Genomic DNA, 21,476 nt, shown 5'->3' with positions numbered 1-21,476 from the left:
TGGACTAGAGTAGGGAGAGACTTGTGACAGACTAGTGTACGAATCCAGGCAGGAAGAAATGAAGGTCTGCACTAGGGTGGTGGCAGTATCAGAGGAGAGAAGGGGGCATGTTCGAGAGATGTTAGGAAACAACAAGCCTTGCCAACACTCCTTGGCAACTGGTGTTGTGTTGATTGCATCAAAACCTTTAACAATGCAGTACCTCCTCAGTGAGATCCACAGCCACTTAAAAAACAATTCGGCGAAGCCAGCTATACAGGAAAAACAAATTAAGTGAAGAGTACATATTTCCCAAATTATGGCATGCCATTAGATAGATGACCCAGCACATGTGTCTTGACAGGTAGAGACTTTGGTGAGATGTTGTTCTTTTCCGAGAATTGAACAGGATGAGAATATCAAGCCATATTTAATTTGTAAAATTATTCAGCCTTTTCAATGATTTCAAGCGTCTCACTTGGACAAAAGTCTCTTTTTTTAAACACCAGTATTCTCTAATGATGCTATATGGCTACAAGTCATGATCTCAGAAGAATTACAATTTTGTGTGACTCAAAGGGTAATAGTAAGTATAAGTAGGTTGTAGCAAATTACAAGTGATGACTGGTATGTGACAAATGTCACAGTGAAGGGTGTGTATGACTAGAAGAGGAAGTACGTTAGCCTTGTAGAGAGGATAAGAGTGAACAGATGGATAGACAATACAGGTATTACACTGAAATTATACCCACATGTGTCTAAATATATAATACACACATACACATATGTATATATGTGTGCATGCATGTATGTATATATGTATACATACATATATATATATATATACCTTTTTAAAAACAGTAGACGGTCTGTAGTGTCTTGGATATGTCTATGTATACAGAATCTATGAAAAGGAATAGAAAAGAATCATTGAGCATGAGAAGGCAGAGATGGACTGTAATTCACAAACCAGTAGAGGGAATATTGACACCAGTTTGAAATCAGTGAGATCATGGGGACATGGAAGTATGGAAGGGAAGAAGACTTAGTAATAGATATCCATTTGAAAACAAAATAGAAATAGAAGATCTTAACAGGAAAAAAAGACTCAAGTTTACTTATGTTTTCTCTCTTCAGGGAGATCATTCCTTTTGCTCTAAGGGGAAAAAATGGTGTTTTGGCCCTTTGCTTTAATGAGGAAGCTGTGTGTGTGTGTGTGTGTGTGTGTGTGTTTTCCTTTTAATTTTATTCTGGCAAGTGAAAATGGAAAATAAAAACAAAATTTAAAAAGAATATTGCCACATTAAAGCCAAAACAATACTTTTTCTCCCCTTTCCAGGCAGATGTTTTGATTATATCATTCTTCAGCACTGAAGAACATGGCCTCTTGCTTCAAGACAGCTTTCCACGGCCTTCTGCCTACCAGGCTCTTCTGGGTATTGAGGTGCCGCATTATTACTTCACAAAAAAAGTGAGTCTTCCATTGAAAAGATTAGGTTTCTGATCCTTTATTCCCTGGCTAAGCCCTGATCAATACCAATTTTTCCATTGTTCTGAAATATGAATTGGCTCCACAGTGTCTATTATTTTGAAGACCATGAGCCATAATTTAGCGCCCAAAATGGACAGCAAATAATGAGGGTTTCATTTTAGGAAAGTCTTATACTGAAAGAGTACTGAAGTGGGAGGCTTTAGTTCTAGACCTGGGACAGGTTGAGTGCTGGAGTAGAGAGAAGGCTCACCATCCAGAAAAGCTCTGGCTTAAATCCCACTGGGTAACCAAGGGTAGCTCATTTGATCTTTCTATGTGTTAGCTTTATCATCTGTAAAACAGGAATAATCAATCCTTCGACACCCACCTCTTGGCCTGTTGTGATGCTTCAGTTAAATAATATTTGGAAAGCAGCATGGAAACTTTGACATGCTCTCCAAGTGCCAGCTTTTCTTGACCCCAGTTTTGCTGGTATTAAGCTCTATGATCTCAATGAAGGGTTTTCCCTTTCTGGTTCCTCAGTTTCCTTACTTTTCAAATGAAAGGTATTGAACAAGGTGTTCCCTAAGGTCCCCTACAACTCTAACTTTCTTTGAATCTATGATTTCTATGTTTTAGGCTAATTTATAGGATATATAATGTCCACAAGGAATGTGGACACACATGCATAGATGGCTGTGAGAGATTTATGAAACTAACCAGGCATGTCTAGGAGATGTACACTATAGGTGTATAATTTTTGTGAAGTCCCTGAGGAATGTAGTATATATATTTTCTTTGGGCTGTTCCTTTCCCACCCAGAGAACTCTCTCCCTCTCCCTCTGACTCTGATTCTAACCCTAAATTCTAACACTGTTCTACCACCTTCTGAAACAAACTTGTGGGAGGCCAGATTGCTTTCTCTTATCATTTTTCCTTTATTTTCCTAACACAAAAAAAGAGTTTTTAAAAATCTCTATAGGCCTTTGCCTGGCTGTTAGGATAAGGTGCTTTATAATTGACTTGGGAAAAATCTCTATCATAACTGGAACCAAGTGTCCAAAATGATTCTTTAGCTGTCCATTGTACTTCTCTCCAGAAGTCGCTAAGTAGTTAAGCATCAAAGGATCCTGGTTATCATCAAAAAGATGTAGTTTGACTTTTAGTCTGTGAAAGCACCTTGGCTTGCCTAAGCTGAGCCATATCATAATGTTTCATTACAGATTAGGACATATTTTTTGAAAACAAAAAAAATCTATGTATGGATTCAGCATGTCCACATTTTCTCATGTCAGTAGATGAAAAAAAATACTCCACAAAAATGACCAAAGTATGTTTATGTTTTAGAATAGTGCTTGCATTAAAAAAAATATCAAATTAGATTGCACTTATAGATATTTTGGGTAAGTGAAAAGATATTGAAATTAACTGAGTAAAGAAACGTGCTAGTCTTTGTATCTTAAGCTTTTTGCTCACACTATAGGTAGAAGTGATGTCATTAGATAGCATCCATTAGAGTTTCATTTAATTTTTCTACATCTCTTTTTCCTCCTATTTGAATTAGAAAATTTAAAAAAATTGATTACTCTTAGTGCATTTCATCCAGGACTTTTCATCATTTCTAAACAGTATATCTTTTTTCATATTTATACATTACTTGTTTTTTTCCTCTTTTCTCACTTTTCCTTTTTTTATTTTCCAATGCTCATAGTTGTTGTTCCGCAGAGGATATATTTATAAGGCATTTGTAAGTATGCATTGTCTCATTTATTTGTTTTGTACCTTTTGTTTTTGTTTTTTTCCAAGTTTTTTATTTTAAAGTGCAGCAGTGTCCTGTTTGACATATTCTTGTGTTTAGCAACCATGTCTAGTTTTAGCCATATATTCAAAGAAACTAATATGAAAATTTTTCTTCATTTGAGGTGTTATAACTCAATCAAAATTTAATTGAATAGGGGCGGCCAGGTAGCACAGCAAGTAAGAGCACCGGCTCCAGTGTTGAGAAGACCTGGAGATCGAATCCCAGGCTCAGACACTTAGCACCCACCCAGAAACACCTGGCCGTGTAACCTTGAGCAAGTTACTTAACCTCAATTGCTTAAAAATAAATAAATAAATAAATTTAATTGAATATCCTGTCATTTCTAGCTTTACACTTGATGTATGACTTAGAACAAATTAACTTCACTTAAATTTCATTCTTGTGCTTCTTTATTTATAAAAGAGAAAATTATTAGTAATCTTCCTCACAAAGTGATTTTGAGGAATAACCAATAAGAATTATGTGCCTTTTTCCCCCTTAGTTATTAGGCTATGCTCCATTTTATCAGCTCAATATTTCTGTTTTGGTTCAGCCTTATTGCCTTCACCTTTATGTGGGAGTTAAGGAACTAGGGGAATATGAATGAATGAATGAATGAGCATTTATTTAGTATTTATTATATGCTAGGCACTATACTAAGTTCCGGGAATACAAATACAAAAGCAAAGGCAGTCTCTACCCTCAGAGAGCCTATGTTCTAATAGGGGGAGGCTCACAAATATGAGAGTGGAGGCCCAGGTGGGTACCATGGTTTGGAAATTTGCAGGGATGGTGTGTTGACAGGGGAATAGAAAGGAAAGTAGATGAAAAGAATAGCTTAACATACCCTGATTTGATTATGGTTCTGGAACTAAAACTGGTAAGAGTAGGAACTCCAAAGGATACAGGGTTGAGAGTATAAAGGGTAACTGTGTGTCAGCAGATGAGAAGATAGTATGGGAGAAATGTGAAATATGGTAGAATACACTTAGATGTGGCAGGCTATGTGAGGCACTTGAGAAAAGTCCTTAATAGGATGAATTATTTTCTGGCAGTACCTTGGTATCAGAAGATGGATAATGTAGTGGAGAGTGCTTTACATAAGTCAAGAAGAGGCCTGGATTACAAGGCCACCTTTGACACTTGGAATAGCTGTGTGACCAGGGGAAGTCATTTAATCTTTCTTAGTTTCAGTTTCCTCATCTCTGAAATGGAAAAAAAAAATAATGCCTGTTTTTCTGCCTCACTGGATTGTGGAAGGATTAGAGGAGATAATGTGCTTAAAGTGCTTTTCAAACCTTAAAACACTATGTAAGGGGCGCCAGGTGGCTCAGCGAGTAAGAGCACCAGCTCCAGTGTCGGGATGACCTGGATCAAATCCGGGCTCAGATACTTAGCACCACACCCAGAAATAACTGGCCGTGTAACCTTGAGCAAGTTACTTAACCCCGAATGCTTTAAAAAAAAAAACACTATGTAAATGTCAGCTATTCATATCAGTCAAAGCCACACTGACAATATTATTATATGTAGTAAATTATCCTTGAAAATAAATTCTGCTTGCCTACAGGGCAAGCCTGTGGCCTTTAGTGATCATTAAAGTCCTTTTGTAACTTTATTATGACTTTTACTAACATGATTCCAATCTATCACTTAACCTTCTAGTTTCTTCTTCCCTATTAATCTACATTTGCCACACTGTGGACAAAACCTTCTCCACTTTGCCTTGTCATAATTCAGAACTGTTCCACTCTTAGGATCTTGAACTCTGAGCATCTCTTCTCAGACTAGGGTTTCTATTATCATAGTCTGCTCCTGTTCCTTTACTCCTTCACTTCTGAAAGGATTCTTCACTTTCATCACCATCTCAGTCACTCCCTTCTCTCGGTTCTCCTAATCCATTCAACTCTCTTCTGACATAATGTGCTACTTCAGAGTCTCTTCCGGATTCAGTTGCTCTTCTACTTTTTCCAGGTCACTTGGTTAGCAATATGCTCACTAGCTCACTAGAATGCTTTACTCACTCTAACCTTGTATGGTGCCTGCCATTTCAACAACCCCCAAACTCTAGCAACTTCTACTGTCAGCTTTTTAAAAAAATTTCTAATCAGAGCCTACAGAGCATTGCTTAGAGCAAATTTATTTTTTCTTTAATTTGGTATTTTTCCCCAGTTATTTGTAAAAACAATTTTTAACATTTGTTTTTAAAACTTGGAGTGCCAAATTCTCTTCCTTCCTCCCTCCCCACTCCCCCCATTGGGAAGGCAGGCAATTTGATATAGGCTATATATGTATAGTCATGCATTATTTCTATAATAATCATGTTGTGAAGGAAAACATAGATAAAAAACTCAAGAAAAAAAAGTTAAAGAAAAGTATGCTTCAATCTGTATTCAGACACCATCAATTCTTTCTCTGGGGATGGATAGCAAAGTCCTTCAAAGTTGTCTTGGATCATTATATTACAGAGAATAGCTAAGTCATTCACAGCTGATCATCTTAAAATATTGCTGTTAACTTTGTACACAGTACATTTCACTTTGCCTCAGCCCATGCGACTCTTTTTGGGTTTTTCTGAAAGAATCATAGAGCAAGTTATTAAATCATTTGTATTAGAGTCCACAAAGTAATTCATACTGTTACTCATTGATTCTTTTACACATCTTTTTTTATTTAAAAATGGAAAAATAACCTTTATTTAGAATACAAAACAATACAAAAGTTTATGGTATTTCCTATAATGCCTTTTCCTAAAAACTTCCAAGACAAAAGCTATAACTGTACCAAAGCTTTCCAAGTATGTATTCCAACAGGAAATAGCTATTGTGGTCTGGCAGTGGCAGTGACATAATGCACTATTTCAGAGTATAGTTTATTTACTTACACTTCTATAGTGAAAATCTTGCCCATATTAATCTTTAATCTAGTTTCAGTGGATATAGAAATATGCAATCTTAATTATACTCACATTGTATCAAGTAATCATAATTCATGTGTGGGTGTTTTTTGTTTGTTTTGTTTTGTTTTTTTACAAATAGGCTCAAAGCATTTTGTCAACTCATAAAGCAGTTACTAACTGTGCCTTATTTTGTGGTGCTTAATACAAAGATGCTCCTGTTGAAAATAAAAGTCAAGTGATCTATGGCCTGATAGAAACAATTTCAGCTATTCACAACATGCTGAATTAACACTTCTCATCACTAAGATCCCAAGAATGCATGTAGGGAACAAGTACTGTTCCATTGCATGTATCTATGCATCGTATCTATGGTTACTTTAAACATGGGTATCAATTCTTAGCATAGACCTTTGTCAAGGAAATTAAAAATCTAAGGCAAAGTTTGTTTCTTACTATTTATAAAGGATCAGTTTCTCCCCACTGTCTATGACTCTTAGAAATAAACTGTGTGGGGCAGCCAGGTAGCACAGCGAGTAAGAGCACCAGCCCCAGTGTCAGGATGAAAACTGGGCTCAGATACTTAGCACCACACCCAGAAATAACTGGCCCTGTAACCTTGAGCAAGTTACTTAACCCCAATTGCTTAAAAAAAAAAAAAGAAAAGAAACTGTACTTCCATTATTGCTTATTTAAAATTGTATTTTTTTTCTTTTGGGGGGAAACAGGGGGAAGGCAAGGCATTTGGGGTTAAGTGACTTGCCTAAGGTCACATAACTAGTAAGTGTCAAGTGCCTGAGGCCAGATTTGAACTCTCTATTCACTGCCCCACCTAGCTGCCCCTTAAAATTACATTTTTAGAGAGCTATTTAGTACCTCACACAGAAAAACAACCACAAGTAATTTATTTTTAAGAATCATTTAACATGAAATTATACAAATTAAATTTGCATAAACACAAATTCACATTTGTCATAACAGATGGCAAAGGACAAAGCAAAAACAAGAAAACTTAATCTCCACTATACACAATTGGAGACAGTTGTGTCATGTACACTAAAAGTCTTTTACAAAATAGTCATCTCAGATCAATAGAAGACCACTCTCCATTCAGTGTCCTCATCCTGCAAGATAGGCTGCTGTAATCTCTGCACGTGTTTTCTCCATGTTCTCCTTTAACATGGCTGGTGATTATTTTGGTGATTATCATCCCCTTGGGATGCTTTGGCATATGTCCACCAGCTGCAGAACCCCTCCCTCCTTTCTGTTGTTGATGTTGATGCCTATATACCTATTTGGGCTGGGCAACTTTGATTTCACACTTCCAAGAACCAGTCTGATGAATAATTTCTTTAGTGGTTCTCTATGTATATATGGGACAAAACAAAATCCTCTTTCATTGGTTTTTGTGTCCTTAGTTCAATATTCTCAATCTCGCCAGATGCTTCAAAATATTCTTTGATTTATTCTTCAAATGTGTCTGGGCTCAGTTCATCGACAAATAACTTTATAGAGGGCTCCTTTCCCTTTAAAGTTTTGACACTTTTAGAGTCTATAAACTTGCCTTCCAGCTTGTGTTCTTTAAGTTCCAAGATTTATTGACACTAGCAGCATCTTTGAAAAGCTCAAATCTGAATTCCCCTCATCTTCCCATGAAGGATTGATTCTGTCTTAATTGTGCAGTCTACAACCTCTCTAAAAAGAGGCAGGTATTTAGTGAGATCTTTTTAGCTTGTATCCCAGCTTAACCCTCCAATATACATTTTATTGTTATCCTGCTAGTTCTTGCTCGAATTGATTTTGGGGCCCTTGCCGAATTCCTCCTTGTTGCTGTACTCGTTCACATTTGTCTGTGGTGAGAGGGCTGTTGGCCAGGACAGGTGGCTTAGAGAGGGTGTTGCAGCTGCAGACTTTTCTCCCTCTTCATAGCCTCCCTCCCATTGAATTATTTGCCCAGTTAAGATAGTTCTTTTTTTTTCCACAATGCTTTTCTCACCTTTTCCTTAAAAACAAAACAAAACATTCTACTGTCACTACTCCAATACATGATTTTATTGCATCTTACCTGCACTATTCCATTAGCTTCCTATGTGGTATCCACTGATGTAATCCCTTCTCTTTCCCAATGCAAAACAATTAAGTGCTACTATGTGAAAGTTAGGGATATAAAGAAAACTCCTGCCCTCCAGGAGTTTACATTCTTCTGTAACTTGATAATATGTAAACAGATAACTATGTACATGGTTATTTGATGAGAGAGCAAGAGAGCCCTACCAATTTGGAAGATTAGAAAAGGCTTCTCATAGGCAGTGATACATGAGCAGAACCTCAAAAGAAGATAATTTTAAGAGTCAGAGGTGAGGGTCAAACAATAAATAAACAATAGGATACAAAAAGAGGCAAAAACAGTTCCTGCCCTTAAAGAGCTCACAATCCTGATGGAAAGGAATATATTCAAGACCCAGAGGTGGAATGCTGTTTGGGGAAAAAAGCAAATAAAGCAATTTGGCTGGAATATAGAAAGCATGGAAAAGAATAATGTAAAACATTCCAATAAAGGTTGCCTAGAGACACACTGTGAAAAGCTTTAAATGTGCATTTGAGGAGTATTTTATCTTAAAGGCAATAGGGAGGTTCTTGAGAAGTAGAGTGACATGATCAAACTTGTGCTTTAGGAAGTTTTTCAGTAGTTTTTTTTTTTTTCTGAACTTAACAAATATCAAATAGAATGAACGTTTCCATATACAGAATAAAACAGGAAGAAAAGATTATGCATGAAGTCATGAATCTCTTATTAAATGCAAGTTGCTTTTCTTTTAGAATATATAAAAAATTCAACATGTAACTTTCAAAGCAATACTGCTTGTCTGTGATTCTTTTTGTTCTTCCTTTTCTATTGTCAGCACTAAAAAAAATGTTTCAGTGGTCTGCTTTTCTTGCTTCCTTTTTATTCTTTCTTGTTTTGGCCACCCTGTCCCTATCCTCACTTTCTTTTTCCACCTCTACCGATAAATTGAAGAAAAAAAATTCCACAAGGAAAATAAAACTCTTTTAACATATGCATAGTCAAGCAAAAGAAATTCCCACATTGATCTCATCAGAAAATGTATGTCTTATTCTACATCTTGAGTCAATCACCTCTGTCCAGATGTGGGTACCATGCTTTATTACCAGTTCTCTGAAATTGTGGTTGATCACTGTACAAACCAAAATTAGGGACATTATTTAGGTAGCTCTTTATTTAGGATTGTAGAATAAAAAGGAGAGAGACTGAAAGTTGATAGTCCAATTTGAAGGCTATTATAGCAGTTCATGTGAAAAGCAATAGGGGGGTGATGTTTGTATGAGTGGAAGGAAGGGACAGATGCAAGATATGTGGTAGTGGTAGAATAAATAAGTCTTAGAAACATTGGATAATGGGAGATGATTGAGAGGGAAGAATGAAGAATAATACCAAATTTATAACAGAAATAGGGAAGAATAGAGGAGGAATGGGGTTAGGGAGAAGATAATTCCATTTTGGTCATTTTGAGTTTTAGATACTCATTGGAGGGTCATTTAGAATGCCCAACAAGTAATTGGTGATGTGGGACTTGAGCTGAGTAGAAAGATTAGAACTGAATGTGTAGATCTGGCTGTATCTGCATAGAGAAATTGAAAAGATATTGTAGAGGAAGAATTGACAAGATTTGACCACTGGTTTTAGATATGTGAATGAAGAAGAGGGAAGAACCAAAGATGGCTTTGAGGTTGCGAAAAGCTTTTGATAGAAAGGATGTAGTGCTTCCAAAGGAAATAGAGAAGATTAGAAAAAGCATAATTTGGGGGAAAACTATGATGAATTTTATCTTGAACATGTTGAATTAAAATGCCTACAAGACACAGATGTAGAGATATATTGGAAGCAGTTGATAGATATGTAGATGAAGCATCATTTGCTTAGAGATGATAATTGAACTCATGGGAGCTGATTAGATCACTAAAATAGAGGATGTAGAGTCCACAAGTAAAATCAGTAAGTTAAATGGTTTATAACTCTCTCTCTCTCTCTCTCTCTCTCTCTCTCTCTCTCTCTCTCTCTCTTTCACACACACACACACACACAAAACTTTGAAAGACTTCAGAATTCTAGTCAATGCATGCTTCCAAAGGACCTATGATGAAGCACACATACCTCCTGACAAAGTTGATGGAAGCTCTAGTTCTGGATTGGATCCAGTCCAACAGCAGCAGTCCCTTGGTAGTAATGGAGAACTGTAACATACTGCCAGATTTGTCTTTTTAAAGCTTCAGTCTGATTATGGCTTCAGCAGTTCCTCCCCCATGGCCTAATGAATAAAGTTCAAATGTCTTATATTGTCATTCAAATTCTGTGATTTGACTCCAATTCACCATTCCAGTATTGCCTCCTCCTGCTGCCTTATGTTCTTAGAAGAATGAGCTAGTCATCATTTTCTGACCAGACTTTAAACTTTCTTACCCCTGCACATTTGCTCATGATGTCACCTATTCCATGAAAACTACCTTGATTTACCCAACTAAATGTTATCCTATATCTACCTCCTATAGACTGTCTTAGTATTTGTGGGAGTATTTCTTTTATGGCTTTCATCACACATAGTTTTGTATTTTAGTTATTTGTACATGTCTTATCTTCCATTCTAGACTATGTGCTTCTTTTGAAATAAATGTTTATTGATATGTTTTTATTTTACATCACCTAAATTACCTCCTGCATGACTTCACCCCATCCCAGAGAACCATCTCATGAAATAATGTTCTAAAGAAAAAAGGGAAGAGAAAAAATTTAGCAAAATTGATCAATACAGTGAAAAAAATCTGAAAATACTTTCAGTGTTCTACAACTGTGGACCTCCCACCTCTGCAAAAGAAAGGAGGCCACATTTGTCTGAGACTGTTAATTTCTTGAAGTGACCAGTTCTTATCCATCTTATGTTCAATATAGAGTACCTAGTACAGTCGATGCCTTGCATTCAGCATTTGTTGAATGAATGAACCTTTGTGAATTTTTAACTTTTAAGTTAATAATCACAGAATAATTGCAAAATCTACCTGTTGATTGTCTTCCCCTAAATCATGGTTTTGAATCTTACTCATATAAGAACAGATTAAAAAATAGACCTTACCAGATTATAAATTAGTAGAATCTTTTGAAGAACAATCTTTCAGTGTACTATGAAAGTTAGAGAAATGATACTTTTGGACTCAGTAATCTCATTGTTGGAAATACACCTGAAGAGTATTATCAAGCAATGTACCTAAAGTTCACTCCCCTTTCACCCTACTCAAGAAACTCTAGGCTCACATCAATCAGATGCATCTTTAAGAATCTCAAGTCCAGGGTGGGGAGGGTCAAGTTTGCTTCCTTGCTCTCCCTCTCATTCCAGGGGAAAACTCCAGGAAAATCCCTAAAACAAAGCTTAGATAGGGCTCATATCTACGATCTCCTCCTACAAAGACACTTATGTACTATGTAGTTATTAGGTATGGGACAGCTTTTTATTTCCTTCACCACAGAAACAGTATAGGATGTAAAGGATGCATCAACATGCACAAACAGGAAATAAAGAACAATCAGACAGCCCATTTACACTCACCTTTTGTGGAATTGTTAAAAAAGATCTTCCCCATTTGCTTAAGACCTGCACTAAGTGTCATGGGGCATTAGTGAGGTCCACATCTGTCTGGCCATGGCACTATGGACAATCCAATGAGAGTTTCTCTTTTCCATAAAAGCATTCTGTTAAAGGTTTATCTTCTCCCTCTGGGTAACTAGTGTCCAACTATCAAACTTAGGAACTTTCAAGTTCAGAATTACCTATGAGGAAGTGATCCCAGGTCTGAAAGCCTCCTCCTCAGGATCCTTAGTCTCTGACTTTTGCTCAGGAAAGCAAACAGAAAGGCAGAAGAAGGCTGCTAGGCATTCCAGGAAACTCCAGTCACAGGCTTTCTCAAAAACATGTCTCCCATTTTCATATGCTTCTACTGTCAGTTACTATTTCTACTAGGAGAGACATCTCCTCCCCCACATACATATCACAATTTCCAAGGGAGAGAAAGGTGTAAAAAAAGGTCTCTCTGGTTAATTAGTGGAACTTTCCACTTAGAAACATACGACAGGCATTTTTCATTAAGGGTCCTTTCTCCTGGGCATTAGTCAATCCACAGCGGAAAGTCTAGTTGCTGGGATCAATCAGAGGAGCTCACTACTGTGTTCTCCCAGCAAGGGCCTATGGTGCCTTTGTTTTAGCCAGAAGCACACGTACAGCAACTTGCAGGGGCCCAAATCCTGTGATCTCATCAGATTATAGATCAGCTCCACATTATACTACCACCAGATAAAGATTCCTTTATCTGACCATAACCTCTAGTTCTTCAATCTCTCCCTGTGTTTTTCCCTCCTAAACTTATTCCCTGTCCATGCTACGTCTTTTTACTCCACTCCCACCTCCCATTTTCTCAGTTTATCCTTCCTGTGTTGACTCATTTTCTTCCCTTCAAGATCTTGACCAATGCAACTTTACATTTCCCTCTACCCTCTTCTCTGTCTCCCTTTCCTATTGTCATTTATCCCTATCCAAACCCTATCTACTTCTACTATTTGCTTTCTTTGATCATTATATCTGACCACTACTGGTAGGACTAACTCCACTGTCTTTACAGTTTTTTACAAATTTATATTATCTCAAATGAGTCCTCACTGATGTATAACATTGCTTTTACTCTTCCCTAATTGACTATTACATTCTCTAGGGAGGCATCTGGCAGTTCAGTGGATAGAGCATGGGCCTGGAGTCAGGAAGACTTGAGTTCAAATCCAGTCTCAGAAACTTCCTAGCTCTGGGACGCTGGGCAATTCACTTCATCTCTGATTGCCTGACAGAATGGATCCACTGGACCCACTAGAGCATGAAATGGCAAACCACTCCAGTATCTTTGCCAAGAAAACCCCAGATGGGATCATGAAGGGTCAGACATGAGTGAAAGGACTGAACAACCACAAAAATTCTTCATAGTATTTGTTCCAAAACATCTCTTCTTTCCACCATTTCTCCACTCCCTCTCAGCAGTGAATACTTGGATCAAGAAAACTGAGACATATTTTCTCTCCTCTGTACCTCAAATGTCTTCAATATGATCCCCAATCTCCCCTTTGCTTCAATTTCTAATGAAAAGGTAGCCCTCTTCTCTATTTGTGCTGTTGATCCAATGCTCTCCCATATCTAGGAGTTGGCCCCTTTGCTCATCTCCTCTTTCTTCTTTTGTTTTAACTTACCTTTTTTATTCTTGTATTGACAAATATCAGCTAAAATAAAAACTTCCATATTCATAGTAGAACAGAAAGAGAATTGTAAATGTGAATTTCCATTATGTACAGCTTGCTTTTCTTTTTACACATATAATAACTTTTAAAGCTGTCCTCTGTTATTCCTTCTGGCCTTCCTTCTGTTCTCTTTTATACAGTTTAAGAAAAAAATATTTTAATGACCAGCTTTTCTTTTTCCTTTCTTCTTTTTTCTTTAATTGACAACCCTTATCCCTAAAGCCTCCCTCCCATTAAAAAAAGAAAGAAAGAAAGAAAACTTGGCAAAAAAGAAACTTCAAGGTGACCCAAAAGGAGTATGAATGTGTGCAAACAAATGTAAATTGTTGTAAAGTGTATTTAACTGATTTTGTTGATGTTTTTAGCATTAATTACAGTTATTTCTTAAAATAGAACTTACCACTCCCTGACTTTTGAATAAAAAACTGTCCTTGGTGGTATTTATTTTCCTAGGAGGTTTACTAAGTGTTATCTTACATAATTAAAGATTTCACTATTGCTGAGGAAGCAAAAAGCTATAGAAAACCAAATGAACATCCCTAAGTCTCGACCTCCAATCCTTGACAATATAAACTTTTTTTTTTATGGTGAATGTCATGTTCAGCAATATGGCAGGGAGGGAGTGTGGTACAGTGGGAAAAGGATTAGACTTGGAGCCAGAAGAGACTTACCTGTAAATAAGGATTATAAGGGCAAATATCTCACAGAGTGAAGATCAAAGGAGGTAACATTCAGAAAGCTTTGCATACCTTAAAGCACTATGTAAATACTCATTGTTGTTGTTATTATTATCATTATTAAAGAAAAAATAAGCACAATCTGTAGCACAGAGAAAGATACTTAGGAAACATTGAAGCTTTGAGAATGTAGCTTTAAGGAGTTAAGCAGAGATAGAATAGTTGAACTAGTTACCATTTGATAGGATTTCATTTGCCTATATTATGTATTAGGAGTAACAGCCTACAGCCACAATGATTCGTAAATACCCTAAATGTCTTTTTTCAGGACTACTTGGTCCATTTGCAGATAAGTCTATCTTCCTGGAAATGGGTCAATTTTCTCATATGGAATAGAACAAGTATACTTGCAAAAAGCTGAAATTAGAGAATAGCTATTGACAGTGTAGGTAAATTAGTCACTAAATGATGCGCTTTACCATTTAGCCAGGTGAAACAGATAAAGAAGATCAAGTGGATACCACAACTCACAGAATCCCCCAAATGGTAGGCAAGAAACCCCTACGAGACTTTATTGGACTAGAAGAATGTGACAAGACTACCCGGGAAGCCATGCTAAATTTTAGCTTCTTTGTCACCATTGGAGATATGGATGAAGCTTTCAAATCCATCAAACTCATCAAAAGGTGAGAATTATTTTCACTGAAATTTTGAAAGATAGTGTCGATACCCTTTGAGGTCCTTCCATTGAATATTTTCCTTTTCTTTTTAGTCAGATTGAAAATGATTAACTCTTTTGTTACAGTTTCTTCATAGTGTATTTTATGGTTTTGACATTCTGTGAAATTCCATTGAGATTAGTAGAATGCCAGGACATGCCTAGTACATTTTGTTGCACAGAAAGGGGTTCTATTTAAACACATCTGGTGGTAGGAAACAGATGAACAAAGCTCTTTTGACTCTTCAGTACTCAGATCATCACAGCTTAATTATTTTGATTTATTTAAAAGGGTTTTGAATATTTTCTAGCAAAATGTCTTGCAGTTGTTATACCCCAATGATATTTAGATCTCTGGTTTAATGTATAAGTAAATACCAATACTGATAAATAATAAATAGCAAAACAAAAGTGAAAAGCTAATTAAAATGATAAAACTTCACTCCAAAGGGATTCATAAATTTAGTCAGAGGCTCTCTGTAAACAACTTTCTGTCAGTATCCAGAAGAATTTCGAGTTTGTTAGCAGGAACAGTTCAAAAATCTTATCTGAGAGATGGAAGGTCATCATTAATAACAGAACTAAAGTAGACAAATATGAATGAAATAAAGTCATTTGGAAATGAGACCTAATGCCCTCTGCTAGGATAGTTCTGTAGAATATGAAGTACCTTTTGAAATATCACATGAATCATAGTACTTTTTTCCCCTAATTCCTTTTATGCCCAACCCCCACAAATTGGGGGATTGGTTTTTCCCACACTGTCAACACTGACAACATACCTTTTCAATTATCTGGGAAAGCAATAAGTGATTTAATGGCATAATATTGTCCCACCTTTCAAAATACTTTATTCATTTAATGTAAACACAATGATATTGGATTGTTCCTAACCACATAGCCAATTTTTAACTTTAATGCTCATTACAATAGTTCATATACAATAATATTAACAAAAATGGTATAATATCTTAAATATTCTATTCTTTCATTGCAACTATTTTAGTGCATAATCTTTAATTTAAAAGAAAAAACTTTTCTGGAATGTAAGTCCAGCAGAAGTATGACAAGACCTATCAGTGTTTATTCAGGTCCTGATGGGAAGCTATCAAAATAATCATATGCTCTCATGTACCCATTTGTGTGGTAGGGATATAACAGGTGACTGGAAAATATTTTTTATCGATATATATTTTTCTAGGGTATCAGTGGGTTAAAATGGTAGATGAATTGTATTTCTTTTTAAATCAAAAAATTCTAGTATAGCCTAAAATATGAGATCCTGCTTGTTCATTTCTCTTTAACAGTAGAACCAAAAAGAAGATCCTATGTTAAGTAACCTTGAAAGAAATTTCTATAAGACATGTTTTATTACAGTTAAATGGGAAGATTCATGTAGTAATGGTGGACATTTCAGAGCCTATGCCAGTTTGGAATAATGGAGGCTCAAATTTCAGAAGTCTTTTATTCACTTATAACAGAAATAATAGTAGGTTTCACAACCTTCATATATTTAGCAAGTCAGTTTTCTTGATGATTATGTTGACATGTAGTATTAAGATTACTTGTGCCCACTCAAAAATAAGCTGCTGGATAGACTAAAACATTTTGGACAAAGTAATTGCCATTATTTACTCAAAATATCACTATTGGATTGTTAGAGGCTACCTAAACATTGGAGTCAACTCATATAATTTTAAATGTATGTATACAAATATAAATAGTTATAAAATATAGTTCAATGGGATTTTTTGATGTTTCAATTTTTTTTTGGAGCAAAACAGGTTAATTTCCCCCCTGTAATCTTCACACACCAAAATATATCATCAAAAAGAAACTAAATTTTCATATTCACTGCAGAAACCATGCTTTGAAAACTCATTTGTATAGAAAATGTAAAGAAGTAGATATTACTCATACATGTTTCCATCTAGCTTTCTTGAGCATTATTTTGACCCTTCTTTAATGGACCTACAAAAATGACAAAATAATACAAACTCAGTTCCTTTTACCCATATAATTTTATGGAGAAAATTAAACTTTAAAAGACATTTCAGTATGATCAACTTTTATTTTAACTTAGAAAAATAATTGGGACATAATATAAGCCAATGACAAGGTTCTATAAGAAAACCTTAACCATTTGATTATAAATGCAGCTATAATGTATTTCTCTGACATTTTCCAAGTCTTTCTTGGGTGTTCAGCATTCCCAAAGTTGAGGCTTTACCAGGACTGAGGTATAGCCTCTGTCAGAATAAATTAATCTAAAGACTAAGATGAAGAATAAAGTGGCTTCACTTTGCATATTTCTTTACTTTATCACAAATTTTGGCTTGTTGCCATACTTGAAAAATGCATGCTTGTGAAATTATGTGCCATAGTAAAATTTTATCACTGTACAAAAGTAGGGTCAAGGGGCATATAATCTATTTATATATAATATACATATTATTTATGTGTATCATACATATGTATATAGATGTAACCCATAAAATTAATAATCAAAAGCCACTTCACAAGTAGTGAAAGTGACCTTGTAAATGTCCATCAGTTTCTACCGTATTAAATTATCACATGTATACATAGACAATAGCCTGACAGATGTCGTGATCACTCCTGCTAACTTTCAGCATGGTGATTCCACATAATCATTTTCTAGCCCCCGACGAAATCGAGCAGTTAAGGTGCGACTGATGACAATAACACGAGGTGCCATGCAGTCATCTCTCCTATGAAGAATATTCCAGATGAGGATGGCAGCTGCTAGGGTGGCCAAAAGACAAGCTCCAATGTTCAGGTAGCAAGACCAGGACAGGTTGGTGTAGGGACCAATTCGGTAAAAAGTCACTAGTCCAATGACCAAAACAAAGCCTGGGGAAAGAAAAAAGGATTTCCATAAAATATTATTACATAATTTGGAAAATTTTAAATTCCTGGTTCGGTGTATAAATAAAAATGTAAGCTTTCTAATTTTGTTTACTAAACTTTTATCCTTTTATAATTAATTATGTTAGCACGGTTGGCTTCATAATCTACCTTCCTACCCTTATTTCACATTACTCCCTTCTTACATTCCAGCCAAATGGGCTTCTATAGCTGTTTCTTAAACTTGATGTCCCATCTCTTTTGTCTCTTTACTTTTACATAAGCCATTCTCCATTCAATTAATGGAAGTCTATAAAGCATTCTAAAGTCTTCAAGATGCTTTACTTCTCATTTGAGCCTCACAACAACCTTATGAAGTAGGTACCATGGGTATTATTATCTTCATTTTACCAATGAGGAAATTGATAATAAGGTTAAGTGATTTACCCATGATTGTACAGCTAGGAAATATCAAAAGCACAATTCAAACCCAGGTCTTCCTGACTTCAAGTCTAGAACTCTCTTCAGTAAACATCCCTGCCTCTCAGTTGTTAAGCATTCCTGTGTCGGGGGAAGGTACCTTACACAGTGCTTTGGTTCTTAATAATTGCATGTTGAATTTCATTGAAATTTTGTGCAGCCTTGTATTAGACAGATCTTTAACCTGCAAATCTGTCATGATTTAAAAGAGTGTCTGGAAAGATGGGTTTGAGGGCATATTTTTATATATTATTTATTATATATTTTTATTTTTATATTTTCATATATGCTAGATCCATACACACTATGTAAATCATAGATCAGGCCATGAGAAACATCTGTCTTTGTTACAGTTTATGCTGATACTGTTAATAATGCTGCTAAATGAAGCTGAATTGAGACATTTTTAGACATCCCATTTGGAGGACTGGGGGTAAGGGGAATGTGCTACAGGCATTCCAATTTTCTGGTTTTGGGTGACTGTTTCTGCTCTCTCACTTATAAATAAAAACATGCCACTCAAGTACCTCACCTGTCTTCTCTCCCTTCCTATTCTTCCATTTCCCTTCTTCCTCAAGAATCTAGATACTAAGGAGCTGGTAGTTTCCCTTCCTTTGGCCTTTCCCCCCTTTCTTTTCCTTCTCCTTCCACCCCCTCACTCTGGTTTCTGTGTTCTTGTGCTGGAGCCTTCCAACTATAAGAAAGAACTTTCTCTGGTCTAGGAGGAAATAATAAGGATGCTTAAGTCCATATTTACTGAATGCCAAGGATAACCAAACATGCTTTTAAAAAGAGCCATATTCCTGTCCAAAAGAAGACCAGAGGCTGCATTGATAGTAAGTGTTAAGGCTGGATCTGAACCAAGGGTACTTTGTACTTTCCACTTTAGTTATGATAGTAATAATAGTTGACATTGCAGTGCTTTGAGATTTTCAAAGCATTTTACATATATATTATCTCATTTAAGCAACAGCCTTGTGAGATATATACTACATGTTTTGACACTATGTATGACAAAATGTATACTACTTGTTTTGACAAGATAGACTCCAGAAGGTCAAGAGGTCATGGCCATAAAACTACCAAGAGTCAGAGATGGGATCAGAACTCATTCTGCCCTTCCTCTAAGTCCAGCATTCCAGTCATTATGCAGTCAGATTAACTAGAGAATCAAATTGCAGAAATGGAAGGGTCCTTAGCATCTAGTCCTTACCCAATATATGAACCTCATCTACAATAAATGATCATCAAATCTATTACTGAAGAACTGTAGTGATAGGGAAAATCACTGCTTCCTGAGGCAATCCATTCTCCTTTTCCATAACTCTTAATTGTTAGGAAGTTTTTCCTTCTTTTAAGGTTACATATGGAAGTTACGAACTTCCATCTATTGGTGCCAATCCTACCATGAGGCCAAGTAAAGTAAATCTAATCCCACATCTGCATAAATGACCTACAGATAGAAGACAAGCATCATGTCCCCACCCCATCCCCAAATGGGGGAAATAGCTTTCTCTAGGCTAAAAATTGCTAGTTCCTTCAACAAATCATCATATGAAATATATTTAACATGATTATACATATATAACCTATATCAGATTACTTGCTGTTTTAGGGACAGGGGAGGGAAAGGAGAAAGGAAGAAAAATTTGAAACTCAAAACCTTACAAAATGAATGTTGAAAACTGTGTTTACATGTACTTGGAAAAAAAATAAAATACTATTAAAGGGGAAAAGAAACAAATCCTCTTATGGCCTAGTGTTCAATACCCACTATCCTGGTTACCTTTTTCTGCACATTTCCCAGCTTATAAATGTCCTTCCTAAAGTTCAGCAACTAGCACTGAATATAATATTCCAGATGTTCCCTGACCAAGAACTATAAGCTCTCTCATTTTGTATGCTAAAATTATGTTAATTTATTCTAAGACTACATTAAATTTCTGACTTCCATACTGAACTGTGTACTCCTGTTATTGAAACTGATAGGTTCCCCCTATAAGTAGCAGATGGTAAACCAACAATCATATCCTCAAGTGCCTTTGGTACTTTGGAATGTTAAGTTTGTCTAGGCCTAGTAACTTGACTTAAGAGCAGCTAAATGTTTTCTCTTAATATATTTTTACTTCACTTTTAATTTCCTGTTAAATATTTTTATACATCCTATACTAAAGAGCATTCCTTAAGAAGAAAAATAAGAGTTGAGTAGTTCTGCCTTCCCTTCATTGTACATTATTATCATTTCTCCCTCTCCAAGGAGTAGTCTTATATATTCTTTGGTCTTCTTATTGCCCCAACACTGGGGTTTTTTTTAAGCACTTTTGGTTATCCTTAGTATTCAGCACATACTTCTGCTTATTCTGCACTTGAGAATTTTTTCTATTACTCTTAGAGGGCCAAACTATTCATGGATCTATCCTCAATATTTCTCTTCAATCTTCAGTCTTCAAATTAATCTTTTAACAATTTGAGACAGTTGCTGAGTTCACTAATCATATCAGTATTCTGATATAACTTTTTCTTTTCTTACTCATCAGAATACTTTTTGTTCATTATCAGTTGTTGGTGCAGTGGGTAGAATGCTGAACCTGAAATCATGAAAACCTGAGTTTAGATCTGGTCTTTAGGTGCTTACTAGCTGTGTGACCCTGAACAGCTCACTTAATCCTGTTTGCCTCAGTTTCTTCACCTGTAAAATGGGAATAACAATAGCACCTATCTTCCAAGGTTGTTGTGAGATTTAGATGAGATGATACTTGCAAAAAAGTGCTTCTTAGCACAATGCCTGGCACATAATGGACACCATATAAATGCTTATTCTGTCTTCCCTTCCCCTCATAATCAAACTTATGTTTTCTAGAGCATCCCATCCCTCTTGAGTTGACTTCAATAGAATTTTAGGTCATGAGATCCTTTCTCTGAATCTTTTGAAATTTATTCTTTTTAGAAATATTTTTGTTGATATGCCTTTTATCTCAGTGAGTGCCCCAATCCTGACCCTTATAGAGGCCTCCCTTGTAATAAGTAAGTACAATAAGTAAAACAAACAAACCACATTGACCATAGTCAACAAGATATGACTCATTCTACACCTCTGGTGGACCACTAGCTTAGGAAGTCAGAGGATCAGAATTCAAATCCCACTATGTGTGTGACCTTGGGCAAGACACTTAATGTCTCTTGTCCTCATTTTCCTCAACTGTAAAATGAAGAGTTTGTACTAGATGAGATCTGAAGTGAG

The 21,476-nt window shown here is 36.0% G+C and overlaps 2 protein-coding genes and 1 pseudogene across 3 annotated transcripts in view; 1 reads left to right on the top strand and 2 right to left on the bottom strand.

The window, feature by feature from the left end:
* Positions 1-21,476, top strand: part of IFT140 (intraflagellar transport 140) — a 179,590-nt gene that overhangs the window by 86,317 nt on the left and 71,797 nt on the right. For both annotated transcript variants that reach the window (XM_069108847.1, XM_069108852.1), the window contains 2 exons: positions 1,319-1,450; positions 14,656-14,855. In XM_069108847.1, the coding sequence (XP_068964948.1) occupies positions 1,319-1,450; positions 14,656-14,855 (332 nt within the window). The remainder of the gene's footprint in view (positions 1-1,318; positions 1,451-14,655; positions 14,856-21,476) is intronic.
* Positions 4,606-11,799, bottom strand: LOC138143953 (heterogeneous nuclear ribonucleoprotein D-like pseudogene; annotated as a pseudogene).
* TMEM204 (transmembrane protein 204) overlaps positions 15,714-21,476 on the bottom strand; it is a 51,985-nt gene continuing 46,222 nt past the window's right edge. Inside the window, exon 4 of the mRNA XM_069108917.1 lies at positions 15,714-17,761. Within this exon, the coding sequence (XP_068965018.1) occupies positions 17,517-17,761 (245 nt within the window). The 3' untranslated portion in view covers positions 15,714-17,516. The remainder of the gene's footprint in view (positions 17,762-21,476) is intronic.

Source organism: Petaurus breviceps, unplaced genomic scaffold (genome assembly GCF_028583685.1).
Source record: "Petaurus breviceps papuanus isolate PSGF00001 unplaced genomic scaffold, PetGlider_PUasm1.0 138, whole genome shotgun sequence".
In the NCBI taxonomy this organism is placed as follows: Eukaryota; Metazoa; Chordata; class Mammalia; order Diprotodontia; family Petauridae; genus Petaurus; species Petaurus breviceps.
Note: the sequence above shows the minus strand (reverse complement) of the source record. Positions and strands in the feature narration are given on the sequence as shown.